Genomic DNA, 15,173 nt, shown 5'->3' on the forward strand with positions numbered 1-15,173 from the left:
AACAAGTGCTGTAAGTTACTGGAATTGAGATTGAGCACATTTCACTCAAGTGCACAAATAACAAAATTAATTTAAATTAAGGAATTATAACTCCATATTTCTTTTTTTTTTTTATTCGTTCACAGGCTGCTGTAACTCGACAAAGAGAACTGGAAGCCCCGGAAGACTGGATTCTGAAATCCCAGAAGTGAATCGTGCTGTGCCAATGATGGAAATGCCACAGCATCACACAACCCAATCTCATGTGAATTCACAGCAGAACTCAGCTCCACAGAATGAGACCTCCCTGCTGTTGATCCCTGATGTTTTATCCACAGAGAATTTAAGTGAAGAAGACAACATCGCTTCACCAGTCCCAATGCCACAGCATCACACAACCCAATCTCGTGTGAATTCACAGCAGAACTCAGCTCCACAGAATGAGACCTCCCTGCTGTTGATCCCTGATGTTTTATCCAGAGAGAATTTAAGTGGAGGAGACAACATCGCTTCACCAGTCCCAATGCGACAGGACCGTTTTGATCCTGATAACCATCTGGTATCATCATTTATACCAGGAAATGTAAGTGAAGACAACATCGCTTCACCAGTTGAGATCTCAATAGAGGCCATTGAAAACTTGGGGAAAGGATCAGAGAAAATATCAAAACCCAGATTTTGTATTCCCGTAAAGAAACCAGTGGGTCCTTCTACAACCTCCCCTGGGGAAGGCTCAACATTGCATGGACCTGTAAAGCCAACAAAGGTTGTGATCACTCCTTCTACCACCACCAAAAGAGCCCCGAAGAGAAGAAATCCTCTGCGTAAAATGAAGCGGAAGTGGCACGTTTAGAAATATTGAGGTAGTTAAAATATTGAGGTATTGAGGTAGTAGAACGGTAGTTGGATTCCCGAGAAAAGCTCCCGAGTTGACAGAAAATGTTTTGGTTGAACAAAAGTTTGAGTGAACTACACAAGTCGTTATTCAGCTGAGAAAGTTCCATCTGGAGTCATTCTGGTCTACAGCGACATGACAACAAGTCATGATGATTGGAGTGCAATTATCAGGTACATTTGGGCTCCTAATCCGAACTTGAACCCAAACCCTCACTTTGTTCCTTCTCCTAATGGCCCCATACCTGTCCCCATAATGGAAAACTCCACAGCAAGTGAGGCTCTCTCTTCAGGTGGAGAAAATCTCACAATCCTTCGTTAATTTCAAGGCAGTTCCAATAATTAATTGCTTTCATATGGCAGGTACAATATTATCAAAACTTCTGAGTTTCCTGACTGTTCTTTTCCGGATAGCTATTTGAAGGCTGCCATGATGCAGGCTGGTGGCCTTCAGATAAATATCTCCTGATTGTCATCTCCTCTTTGCTTTCCCAAACATCTAACAATCTTGCTCTACTCTCCAGATGTCTCCAGGAATTGTCTCCATGCAGCTGACGTTAATCTACAATTATCAAAACTTCTTGCTTTCCTGCCTTTCTACTTTCTGTCTGTTCTCTTCTGGATAGCTATTTGAAGGCTGCCATGATGCAGGCTGGTGGCCTTCAGATAAATATCTCCTGATTGTCATCTCCTCTTTGCTTTCCCAAACATCTAACAATCTTGCTCTACTCTCCAGATGTCTCCAGGAATTGTCTCCATGCAGCTGACGTTAATCTACAATTATCAAAACTTCTTGCTTTCCTGCCTTTCTACTTTCTGTCTGTTCTCTTCTGGATAGCTATTTGAAGGCTGCCATCATGCAGGCTGGTGGCCTTCAGATAAATATCTGCTCAATTTGACCTACCATTTCCCCTTCTCCTCCAACTTCACCCTCCCAAATAAAAGCTTAAGGTCTTACATGTATTACATGTCATATCTCTTGCAGGTAGAATCGTCTTCCCAGAGTCTGTTTTCTTGTGCTCTTTCCACCAGCTCTTCAAGTTTGCTGACAAACACCACCCTCACATTTAGTTTGGTAAATGGTTTGGGGTCAGTCCTGCGGATTTTTACACCCTCTCGTACCTGAAATTTTCACCCCAGTCATTGTGTTGTAGTTCAGGTTGCCGTCCTCCCATTCTGGTTCAGGAGGTAACGGCTCAAGCCAATGAAGCCTTTGTCGCTCCTGTGTGAAGTGGGGCCATCGCCGTTAAATATAAAACACACAGGAAATGGCGCTCTGTGCTGAGGTGCGGCGGTGATGGTCATGGTTAACTTAACCCCCGACCAGGCAAAGATCCCCTGGGGGTTAAACAAGATTTGGGCACGATCAAAATAATTGCGAGGAATTGCGAGAAAATGTTTAATGAGTTTTTTTGTGAAGCACGGTGTACTGTGGAGCGTGTATGGTACCTGCGTTGTACCAGACACGTGGGGTTGGCGAATTCAGCTGAGGGATGTCCGCAAAGTGTCCCATGTCCAGTTTGCGGAGGTCCTGCGGCACAAGCAGTGGGGGTGGCGACCGCAGCTGGTTCTCCATGGGGGAATCCCCTGGAGTAAATTTAGCAAAATAAATGAACAGGAAAATTAAATTTACCTGCAAGGATTAAATTAACAAATTACAAATTTCTACCCTAACTACTGCTGGGAAGGCAATGGCAAACCACCCAGTATAACCCTTCCCAATAAACTGTAGTGATGTTCTGTAACAAGCTATGGTGCATCAGCATCAGAATATAAATCACAACACTGTTCATATAATACATCTTCCCTTCGAGTCTTTATCGTCAAATGTCACATTCCGCCTCTCGGCATATGTAGATAATAATGTGATTGCTTGAACTTTCCTTCAAATAAAGGATTCTTTTGCAGTTTGTTTGCTATTTAGCCTCAGCCTGGAGAATAGAGGAAGGCTTATAACTGGTGTAGGGTTTGTTTTCACAATTAGCACCCCAATTTTTTATTGCACCGCAAAGTCTCTGAGACCCCCAGGAGTACGAAACCACCATTTAGAATTTGGTTTTTCTTCCTGCACCTCGGAGCTGGCTGGGACTTTCAGAATGAAATTTTGCATCAATAATGAAAATAGAAGGTACACAGGGTTGTTTAAAAAAAAAAAATTGACCTAATTTTAAGGTCATGACCTAATTATAGACATTTTAACATTTTCACCATAACCTGACTAAGGTTTGTCCAATAAAATTGATGTTGCCCTCTCTAGATAGCCGAGAGCAAAGGAGCCTTTACGCTTAATTTTTGTCATTCCCCTCCAGGTTAAAGGTCAGGGTCAATTGGTGGTCTGAAAAAAAAATAAAGCATTTTCTGTCATCGTTCAATTTTCCAAATGCGGAATCTCAAAGACCGCTGGGTCTTTTAAGATGTTCTTGCATCGTACTAGTGTAACTGCATTGAAGTTGTGCACCTGATATTTGATTTGTGTCCTTGACCTACTTTTTCGGATTTTGACATAATTAACGAAAGACACCTTTTTTATCATAACTTGACCAATTTTCCTTTGATTTTCATGATGTTGCGTTTTATTAATCTGCACTCTATCCCTAAATGTTGCAGTCAACATCATATGACGGTCTGAGAAATATGCCATCATTAGATCGAGCCTCGGGTAAGCTGGGGGCAATTGTCGAGGAGAGGCTTACCCTTGGCGATCTCTTTGTGATCACAGATATCTATTTAGTCTTTCTTTTTTTTTCGTTTTATATTCTGTCTCGATGCACCTGTGGTGCTGCAACTTGGAATATATTTTGGTTGTGCTATCAGTGGACTAATCATTACCTTCATCGCACCTTCCACCCACCACCCGCTCTTGCCTCCTTTCAGCTACTCTCCAAACTGAGTGGATACAACAACAAGCAACAGGCATTTTAAGGGCCATTTTCCCTGCTAGAGCGGGGGTTAGCCTTGCGGTCCCTGTAGAAGAAGAAAATTAATTTGTGTACGTAATTTGTGTAAATCAAGTAGATTTACCTGAGCCTCGACTTTGCCATTGAAAATATGTAAACTTAATGAATATATACAGACTTGGCATTTAATATGGAATTTTTTTTTTTCTTGACTTGGGTTTACTTTCTTAACTCAGTATATCAATCTGGTGAGTTTCTTTTACACTTTGGTGATTTATTTGTTAAAAAAACCATGTCACTGATTGTCTGTCGAGGCAAGAAGTCAACAACAGGATTATATCACAGGTGGCGTGGCAAAATGTACGGACAGGTGCATTTGATGATTGGCTTCACAGTCGGGTATACAAGGGTTGTTGCGTTCTGTATCAGTGGCAAACAACTGCTGCACGTCTCCAAAAGTTATTGCCGCTTCCTCTGGAGATGGTCCGTCAACTCGACGATGCTGTTTGTCATGGAGTGGTGGCTTTACGAAATTACGGCATGAAACAGCGTGCTATTGCTCGGCAGTATGGCATCACTCAAAGTCAGGTGTCAAAGATCCTGAAACGAAATGCTCAGAGGCGTGTCCCTACTCCAATACCGAGGCCAGGATGTCCCCGCAGAACCACAAGGAGGGATGATCGCCAGCTGCACCAGTTAGTCCGCAATGGCCGTACCACGTCAGCTAATCGGCTTAGGGCTGAGTGGCAGCAACTGACAAATGTGCCTGTATCCAGAAGGCTAGTCAATCAACGACTGGTTCAAGCAGGCTATCGTGCCAGGCGTCCCCTGAGAAAGCCACGCCTGATCAGACAACACTGCCAGCGCCGATTGCAGTGGGCCAGAGAGCACCGTCAATGGCAGCCAGGACACTGGAATTACGTGATCTTCAGTGACAAGTCTTGATTTCTGGTCTATCGTCAAGATGGCCACGTCCGAGTGCGCAGACAAGTGCATGAAGCCTACAACAAAGATTGTATAGTGCCAAGAGTCCAGACTGGAGGTGGTGGGGTGACCGTTTGGGCTGCTTTTCATGCAGGGGGCAAAACTGACCTGGTTGTTCTGAATGGAAACCTTAACCAGTTCAAGTACAGGGCCATTCTGGAAGAAACATTGCTTCCATTTGCTCGTGCAGCCTTTCGAGGAAACCTTGTCTTCCAAGATGACAATGCACGGCCTCATCGTACTCGCATGATCCAACACTTTCTTGCTGACCGTGGTGTAGAGCATATGGAGTGGCCTGCCATGTCCCCGGATATGAATCCGATAGAGAACTTGTGGGCAGAATTAACGTGTCAAATCGACCACTTGGACCAGCAGCCGACCTCTGTGCGTGAATTGCAGCAGGCTATTGTCACTGCATGGCAAGCGATTCCTGTCCACACCTTGGCAAATCTCGTGAACAGCATGCCTCAACGTGTACGTGCTCTCCTGAATGCTCGTGGGGGTTACACGAAGTACTGAACTGTAATTTTACTGTCCGTAATCCCAGGCGTAATTTAACTTTTGTTTTTGTTAAAAAAAAAATTGGCTAATGTGCAAAATACTACCGTGTTCAAAAAGTATCCGACCTTTATTTTTCGTGCGTAAAAAAAAAGAAGCTAGCGAGGCGTTGATTGGTGCACGTATGTAGGCGATCCTAATGCACACGCGTGAATTTTTTCCCACCTGCAGAAGCTGTCATTCGACGGCAGACCGCCGATGAGTGAGGACATGTAAGTGAGCGCCGTCGGATTTTCGTTTTTGACAAAATGACGGAAAAACTTGAACAACGCTACTGCATCAAATTTTGTGTAAAGCTTGGCGATTCCCAAGTGGAAACGATCCGCAAGATTCAACACCGTTCATTCCATTATGAAGGAGGATTTGGGCTTCAGGAGAATCTCAGCGAAATTCGTACCAAAGCTGCTAACGATTGAGCAGAAGCAACTCCGTTTGGAGATCGCACAGGACATGCTGGAGACTGTGAACAGCGATCCCAGCTTCCTCAACACAGTGATCACTGGCGATGAGTCCTGGGTTTATGGGTACGACCCAGAAACCAAGTTGCAGTCATCACAATGGAAGCATCCAACATCCCAGAGGCCAAAAACACAAAATTTGATGCAGTAGCGTTGTTCAAGTTTTTCCGTCATTTTGTCAAAAACGAAAATCCGCCGGCGCTCATCGCATGAAATACCCCAGGTGTGTTTTTGTCAAAACGAGATCTGGTCTGATTTGGTTTCGACCGGATTAAACACAAGTGTCCGCATTTTGTCGCGGTGGCTCTTAACTGTTTCACTCACTTACTCTTGCTGCAGAAGAAGGGGTGATGAAAAGTTATTTGGTTTAGTGCGAAGTAAGTTGGTTGCTTATTTGTCACAGTAAGGTGACAGTTGTGTTTTTAAGCTTTGTTGCCGATATTGAGCTGGACTTGGTGTCAGTGAACTGCTAAAGGGCATAACATCGTGTTGTGTGCATGGTAAATTGCATTTTTCCTGAGTTGATTTATCTGGTATGATTTATCTGGTACATTGGTGTTGAAATAATTGTGGCTTTAAATGAATTGTTGCTTGGAATGTGTTGGAATGTGCTGATTGGAAAAGTGATTTGTGATCGCTGATCCGATCTGTTTTTGAATTGTTTGATTTCATTTTGAGTTGATTGAAGGTAATAAGGATTTGTGTTGATTTCTTGATTTGAGTTGATCTGGAAATGTACAAATTCTGTTTGGGTTCACAGTTGGCGTTTTGGTTATGCGATTTACTGGTTCTGGTATGTGTATTATTGGTCATAGATTTGTGATTCGTGGAATTGTTTGCACGGCATTGGTTGCATTGTTGGAAGTAATTGTGTGCGTGTCATGAATTGTCATAGGAAGAGTGGTTTCAACAGTAATGGTGAAAATGGTGTGCTTCGAAAATGGTGTGTAAGTCATGGGTAAATGAGAATGTATATGTGTGAAATACATTCGACGTGATTGATGTTTGCAGACGGGCTGACAGCTACAATCCACGCGGATTGTGATGTGACTGACGCTAACATTTATATGAATGTATACAACAACAAACAACAACAACATGCATTTTAAGGCCATTTTCCCTGCTAGAGTGGGGGTTAGCCTTGCGGTCCCCATGACAATCTTCTCCATTTTGCCCTATTTTCTGCATCTCTCCTTGTTAACCCCCTTGCCCGCATTTCTTCTTCCACCATCTTTAGCCAAGTCTTTCTCGGTCTTCCCCGTCCTCTACTTCCTTCTACATTAACTTCCATCACTCTTCTCAACCAGTCACTTTCATCCTTCCTCAACACATGACCAAACCATCTCAACCTGTTCCTCTTCACAGCATCAATCACAGGCTCTATTCCCATCATCTTTCGCAATTCATCATTTGTCTTCCTCTCTCTCAACGATACTCCGCACATCCATCGAGCCATTCGCATTTCCATCCTTTCCAGCCTTCGTTGCTGCTCTACGTTCATTACCCATGTCTCGCTCCCATAAATCATAACACTTCTCACACATGCAGCATACACCTTTCCCTTCAGCTTCAGCGACGCTCTCCTCCTCATCAGCATGCCACTCAGTTCCCGAAACTTCTTCCATGCACATCTCACTCGAGCAACCGTTGCCGAGTCTGATCCACCTTCTCCATTCAGCATGTCTCCGAGGTAGCAAGATGTTTTCACACCTTCCAGCTTCATGCCGTCTCCATGTATAAATGGGATGTATGTATATGAATGTATAAATGGAAAATATTTCTTTTAAATAGATATTGTGTCATGACACAAAAGGTTGAACGTGCGATTCCAGAAATGAGCAAGTATTTTTGATATAAGCTGACGTTTCAAGTGACGATTTGAAATGTCGGAAGCTTAGATCAATCTTAAAGATACAAGCTTTTCATCTGTGAGCTGCAAGTCGACCATTTGTTCAATTTTAGATACTATACCTAATATTTACATGTAAATGCATGACTGGTCTGGATTTGGACTGCTCTGTGAGTTTTTGGGAAACCGGTATGTGTCGCTGGAATAGGTTTGATTGGTTGTTACATATACTCTGGGTACATGTGACTTAAATGATGAATTGGACTTGCTGTGAACAGTGTAGATGCAAGAAGAGATAGACAGGGACACAATGAGCTGCTAGGTGAGCCATTGAGGTGGTTTGGATGTTTTGTTGTTGTTGTCTTGCGAGTTCGGTTGTTGCATTGCCAAAGGTTTCTGTGTGGTGTGATGTCTGTTGATAGCGGATTACCTGTTGTCTTGTGTGACGTAAGCAGGGATGTATGTAACTGCCTGGACTCAGTGAAACAAGTTCAGTTGTTGACATTGGCTGCAAATTGTCCGGAGTGCTTTAATTTGCACAGGGAATGAAAATTGGGATGACAATAATTGCAATCACCACCATCTCTTATCTTCCCCAATCCAAAACCTTGATCTTTTCTACCCCCGCTAATTTCACCCCAAATCCACTTTTTGAGGTGCCGACTTCTTTCCTGGAAGTCCTTGGTGTCCTTGCGTTTTATACATATCCTGCCTCCCCCCAGGCCCTCTCCCTCCCACACATCTCCTGATGTCCCTGCTCTCAAATGTTGTGTTTGTGTGCTTCCTCCCCTTCTCTCCCCATCTTGTCGACCGCTCCCCTTTTTATATACTTTGTTTGCTTGTTTGTTTGATTTGTTTGTTTGATAAATGTCAGCTCTTTCACGAGCCTCGACTCTGTATACAAAAAAAAAAAAAAAAAAAATGCATTCATTGAGTAAGTTACATGTTTCGTTTTGTGGATCTGGGGACAAGCTAGTTTGATGGGACCCTGGGGTCTTCTGCGTGTCTATGTGTTTGTCTGTCTGTTACACTGGACTCTTGGATGGGTTTTCATGAGACGAATTTCAGACAAAACCCTCTTTGTTATTTCGGAATTGATCTGCACCCAACCTCACTGTGAAACTTTGGACAGGTTGTGTGTGTCTCAGAGGTTTATGGACAAATTTGGGTGTAATCTGGTGGACAGTATCAATGTAGAAGGAGACCGATAGACATCAGAGGTTAGAGTTGTGACATGGAGTAGACAGATGGAAATTGCGATGTTCGCGCCATGGGTGTAGTGTCCCAATTCTGGCAAAATTGGTATTTACACGTCACTACAATTGGTGGTGATTAATTCTGGTAAATTTGGAATTGGTGGTGATTAATTCTGGTAAATTTGGAATTGGTGGTGATTAATTCTGGTAAATTTGGAATTGGTGGTGATTAATTCTGGTAAATTTGGAATTGGTGGTGATTAATTCTGGTAAATTTGGAATTGCTGGTGATTAATTCTGGTAAATTTGGAATTGGTGGTGATTAATTCTGGTAAATTTGGAATTGCTGGTGATTAATTCTGGTAAATTTGGAATTGGTGGTGATTAATTCTGGTAAATTTGGAATTGCTGGTGATTAATTCTGGTAAATTTGGAATTGGTGGTGATTAATTCTGGTAAATTTGGAATTGGTGGTGATTAATTCTGGTAAATTTGGAATTGCTGGTGATTAATTCTGGTAAATTTGGAATTGGTGGTGATTAATTCTGGTAAATTTGGAATTGGTGGTGATTAATTCTGGTAAATTTGGAATTGGTGGTGATTAATTCTGGTAAATTTGGAATTGGTGGTGATTAATTCTGGTAAATTTGGAATTGGTGGTGATTAATTCTGGTAAATTTGGAATTGGTGGTGATTAATTCTGGTAAATTTGGAATTGGTGGTGATTAATTCTGGTAAATTTGGAATTGGTGGTGATTAATTCTGGTAAATTTGGAATTGGTGGTGATTAATTCTGGTAAATTTGGAATTGGTGGTGATTAATTCTGGTAAATTTGGAATTGGTGGTGATTAATTCTGGTAAATTTGGAATTGGTGGTGATTAATTCTGGTAAATTTGGAATTGGTGGTGGTACAAAGATAATTATATTTTAGGTGTTGGTGTAACAGTAATTACCAAATGTTCGTTGTTGGATGGCAGAGGTAATGGTGCAGTTTAATGTTCACACTGTTTGGGAAAATAATGCTCTATGCAACATGATCCTAAAAAGAACCCATCCCTATATCTAAGGATCAGGGAGGGAAAGAATGGAACATTTGGGGTATTAAAAGTTACGAAACTCAAAATATCTAGGTTTGGATGTGCAGTCATTGGAAAAAATAAATTGAATATGATAACGGTTCCAGATATCTCTGCATACGAGGCATTCTTATGGGGTTAAAATTATTATTTTTATATACAAAGGTGCATTCATGAGAAAGGAAATTTTGTCTGTTGAACTAATAGTTGTAAAGGGTAATGTGGTATATGAACTTTTATCGAATACCCACCAACAATATGTGTTTTGTATGCAGTTACAGGGCATACTTTTGGCTAATACCTGAGATGGAATAAGACATTAAATATGATATTACAGTAACAGAGGATGTAAAATAAGCTGACTTTTCTAATAATTACAGGCCCGTTGCGAGTGCCATGTGAGTTCACCATATTTAACAACCACCCCCTCCCCCCAGATAGGAGGAGGGGGGTGGTGGTGCGGGGGGGGGGGGGCTTGCGACTTGGCATATGACATTCCATACTTACGTCTAATAAATGGTTCCCGGTTGAATGACACCCACCCTGATAGAATAATGATAATGATAAGGAATTCCGACGCAAACAAATGAATATAAAGCATGGGTTTATGTAAAGTGACGGTGTAGCTGCCTCACAGTGGGATGGTATGTTTAGTAAACAAAGACAGATGTGATAATGGCCAAGAGCTCACTAAGATGAGCCGGATGACTTGTGAAAAGAAATTTGATAATGCTCCCCTGAGAACGGTAATATTTTGATATGTACTGGGGAGTGGGTTCTGGGTAAAGATTTGCTGAATTAATAACACAAGAAATGATAACACAGAATTAATACTTCTCTGCATTTAGCCCACACAAGAGCCATTCATATAGCAAATGAGAGTAATTATTAGAAATGTATAAAAATAAAAATAAAACCCCACCTTCAGAGGCCATTTTTCCCCCGCAAAGCGGGGGTTGGCCTTTTTCGGGCACCGTGGTTGTTGTTGTTTTTCGGTCCCCTTTTTGAAGCAATGTTTTACGGCCGGATGCCCTTCCTGACGCCAACCCTTTTTGCCGCCTTTAATGACAAACAGGGAATTACCAGTGAACTGGTACTCAATTTGCCGACCTCGGAAGGATGACAGGCCGAGTCAACCCCTCTGGCGTTAATTCAGCGATCGACCGGGATTCGAACCCAGGATCCCAGGCTGGCACCCTAGCCGCTAGCCCAACACCAGGCTTAGAAATGTATACAGATGCCAAATTCTAGTGAGAATGGAAATGTACACATTGGAGGTAGTTCCTTTTGGTTGGGATGAATTATGTAGTCGTTTCCCAAGGATGCAAACAGTAGGCATCTAAGGAGATAGTGATGCCAGGTGTACAAGGTTGGGAAAGGACGGTATAAATGTAATGAATTTGAGGATAGTTTTAGCCCCAAAAAAGGATTGGTTTGCTATTTCGACCTCGAAGTCGTGAAAATTGCAGGAAATACTTTGAGGCTGGGCATTTTAGAGGCTGAGGTAAGTCTATTATGAAATTCATTTTCACCTTTCTAAATGGTTCCTGACATGGAGTGGAAGTACGAAACGGGTGTGTTCACAAATTCAAAGGCAATGAAAGATATGTCTTTGGGAAGTTTGCAAAATTTGTGATGAATCTTGCATGGGTCCAGCAAAGCATTTTTCAGTTTATTGGAAGTTGGATTTTGTAAATTAATGGTTTAATATAACCACAGTAGAAAATAATATACAGATTTGGGACATTTTGTAAACTTTCGAATAATGAGAAGATTCATAAAATTCATTTTATTTATTTAATGGAAAATATATATATATATTTTTTGTATACTGAATCGAGGCTCGTGAAAGAGCTAACATTTACTTCACAAACAAATCGACCAGACAAACAAAATACACAAAAAGAGGGAGCGGAAGACAAGATGGGGAGAAAAGGGGAAGCACACAAACACAACATCCGAGAGCAGGGAGATGTGTGGAAGGGAGAGGGCCCGGGGGGAGGAGGCATGGGAAGGGGGGGGGGGGGGAGGGAGAAGTATAAAGCACAAGGACACCAAGGACTTCCAGGACAGAAGTTGGTATTTCAAAAAGGGGAATTGGGGTGAAATTAGCGGGGGTAGAAAAGATCAAGGTTTTGGATGGGGGAAGATAAGAGATGGTGGTGAACAGCTGTTTTAAAGACTTGGAGGGTGGAGTGGGATTGAAGAGAGTGAGGGAGTTTGTTCCAGAGGCGGGAGAAAAGAGGAAGGAAGGAGTGAAGGTGAGCAGAGAGTCTTGATTTTGGCAGTTTAACCAAAAGAGGGTTGCAGGCAGATCTTGTGCGACCTGTAGGAATATTTGCGGGACAGAGCCCAGAGAGAGCTGGGGGGCAAGGCCAGAGAGGAGTGGGTAGAAGACGGAAAGACCACCAACCTGCCTGCGGTGAGTGAGTGAGAAGCCCTTGGAGTTAGCTTCATCGCGGGAGATTCCAATGATTCTGAATGCTTTGGTTTCAACAGCGCGAAGACGAGCTAGGTGTGAGGCAGGAGCACCAGCCCAAAGGGGAGAGCAGTATTCCATTGAGCTGCGGATGAAAGCCTTGTATGTGGTGAGGAGCTCAGGTGTGCCAAGGAAGGACTTCGCACGACTTCGCACGACTTCGCACGACTTCGCTCCTTAGAAAAAATATTTGGGTTACAAGTGGAGAAGCATGGTTGAAATTACGATCCAGTGGATGATATATATATATCCCAACACCATACATTTTGATAACGTGCGACATCTACATACCGGTGCCATTTGTATTCACTGGTGAGAGTGCAAATATGAAAATTGTAAATCTGATGATAAAACTAGGTTATTTTTCTTATAAAAATAAAAATAAAGAGGGAGTATCCAGGAAAAGGATGTTCAAGTGAACTTTGTGCTGTGAAAAGAATGTCGAGTTAATGGAAGTGTTTTGTTTGATTAATTTTGTTCAATTTGTGTTCAAATGATCAGTTTATCACAATTCATAAAAAAATGATGAAGGGATGCTCCAATTAATTGAATAAAATGAGGAGTTCAATAATTTTGTAAATATTTGAAATGTACATTGTTGCTTAAGGGGGTAGAACAGTAAGGAGAATAGGTAATAGCTTCGGCTCACTTCCCACAGCCCTCCTGATTAATTTCATAGGTTAATTAAGTGTGAATCGGTAAGTGGTAAGACTGGAATGGTAGCGCCTGCAATGAACCTTGCGGGGCTACGGTTCAGGGGTGGCGGGGGGGGGGGGAGGGGAGGTGGGCTGTGTTATGTTGGTGGGGTAGAGATACTTTAGACCAGGTATATTTGTGTAGGTAACATGCTCCGACTGTCGTGAAGAAGAAGAACTACCACCGAGTAATAAGTAGAGGCCTTGTTTAGCCCGGATGTCGGATTAAGGTGTATCTTCATCCCCATTGCAAGGAATGGGGCATGTTCACTAGTTATAGGGATTATGTTATCTACTACCTTCTTAGTCAAACCTCTGTGATTTATCCTTTGTTCTTAATGGCATCGCACCATAGACACAAGTTAGAATTGCCATTAAACTCCACAAAATAACAATAAAAACCAACTGGAAGCCAGGCATCAAGCACTAGGGCTGACAACCCCGACTTGGCAGGCACACATAGCTAAGGCTGGCCGAGAGCCATGCCCAGAAGGACAGCGATTGGGCGAGAGTTGACCAGCGGGAAGGCCGGGTATGAAGGGAGTCGCTGATTGGTGAAGGAAGGACGAGGAGGAAGCAGCGCGCTGATTGGCAAGGTTCGACCGATGATGTCAGAAGCGGACTGCATGTGGATTGGGTGGAGAGGCACAGATGACGTCACGAGATGGTCAATAACAGAAATCTCGGACCGACATGCTCTCTCTTGCCTTCTCTTCTCGTGCCTTTTGCCCCTCACGCCTTCCTCTCCCCTTGACTCTCTCCTCTTTGTTCCAGACTTTGATGGAAGACGGCTGTGCGGGGACGAAGGGCTCCAGGAAGCGATCGGACCGACTGTGTTCAGATACGCCATCAGAGACGTACAGAGGGAGCAGGAAGAGCCGCGGCCCGAGAACTGAAGTTCTCCGTGCGTGGACGAGTGTACGAGCCCTGTAGCGCGAAAGGGCGCAAAGAGGCCTGGTTCCCGCCAACGCGTGCGCAATGTCGCCAGGACCTTGGACCGGTTTGCAAAGCCTGACGAGATCCCACCAGTGATCGGAGCTAAGTGCATGAAATAACCCACATATTTATTTCATTTGTTCTTCCCTTCGTCTGTGTGTAAGTCTGTTATGGGCACATCCCGTTTAGGAATTTAGTTCGACCGTGTTTTATTTTGTACCGGCATTTTATTTTAATAAAGTTGGTGTTTTGAACATTTTAAATCTGGTTTTGTTTTGAGTTTATTTTCCGCAGGTTTGAGGACTGCAGTGGGATCCGTGAAGGTAAGCTCTTCTTCGTCCCCTTTCTCCTTTCTTTCCCCGCGTGTATGAAGTCTGCAATTGAACTGAACGCTTCAGAGTTAAAAGCTTGCTTTGGCTATCCGTGATCCCTGTGGTGTTCACCTGGGGAGTCACGCGACAGTACTTAACCACAAATTAATGAAATATCTTTATGAAGTCTCATTAATTGAAATAAACTTCTGTGATGCCTTCATAGTGTGCTGGATGAACTGTCTCGGCTGGATTTGATTCCCGACGATTACAAACAGCTAGGCTGGTGGTTCACACACATAGCCTTGAATCACAAGGTGTGTCTTCCCTCGGATGGATGTTCAGCCGGGTATCCCGTCTCCTAACAACAGTCAGTAGACATAAATGACCGTGCGGTATCTTTCTCAGAGTAAATCATTTCAATCTGAACAAATGACAAATTCCAGGCCAAATCAACTTCGATCAAAAATCAGGACTGGTGAACCAGTTCATGAAAGAATTTTTTTTTTTTGGGATACAGAATCGAGGCTCGTAAAAGAGCTAACATTTATCACACAAGCAAATAAAACAGTATATAAAAAGGGGAGCGGTAGACAAGATGGGGAGTGAAAGGGAAGCACACAAACACAACATTTGAGAGCAGGGACATCGGGAGATGTGTGGGAGGGAGACGGTTTGGGGGGAGGAGGTGTGGGAAGAGGGGGGGGGGGAGGGGTTGGAGAAGTATCAAACACAAAGACACCAAGGCTCGCTTTGGATATGGAGGAAGTTTATGGAGGCACGTCGAACGGTGTAGGTTGAGATTACGGAATAGAAATGGAGATGTGTGAATGGTGTGTGTGTGTGTGTGTGTGTGTGT

At 43.1% G+C, this 15,173-nt stretch overlaps 1 protein-coding gene across 1 annotated transcript in view; it reads left to right on the forward strand.

Annotated features, from left to right (window-relative positions):
• The window catches only part of LOC144892187 (uncharacterized), a 29,334-nt gene extending 14,762 nt beyond the window's left edge, over positions 1–14,572 (forward strand). Inside the window, exons 10-12 of the mRNA XM_078777465.1 lie at positions 1–10; positions 126–562; positions 13,842–14,572. The exon at positions 1–10 is cut by the window's left edge and continues 45 nt beyond it. Coding sequence (XP_078633591.1) covers positions 1–10; positions 126–562; positions 13,842–14,000 — 606 coding nt within the window. The 3' untranslated portion in view covers positions 14,001–14,572. The remainder of the gene's footprint in view (positions 11–125; positions 563–13,841) is intronic.
• The last annotated feature ends 601 nt before the right edge of the window (positions 14,573–15,173 follow it).

Source organism: Myxine glutinosa, chromosome 5 (genome assembly GCF_964187855.1).
Source record: "Myxine glutinosa chromosome 5, kmMyxGlut1.1, whole genome shotgun sequence".
Taxonomy (NCBI): Eukaryota; Metazoa; Chordata; class Myxini; order Myxiniformes; family Myxinidae; genus Myxine; species Myxine glutinosa.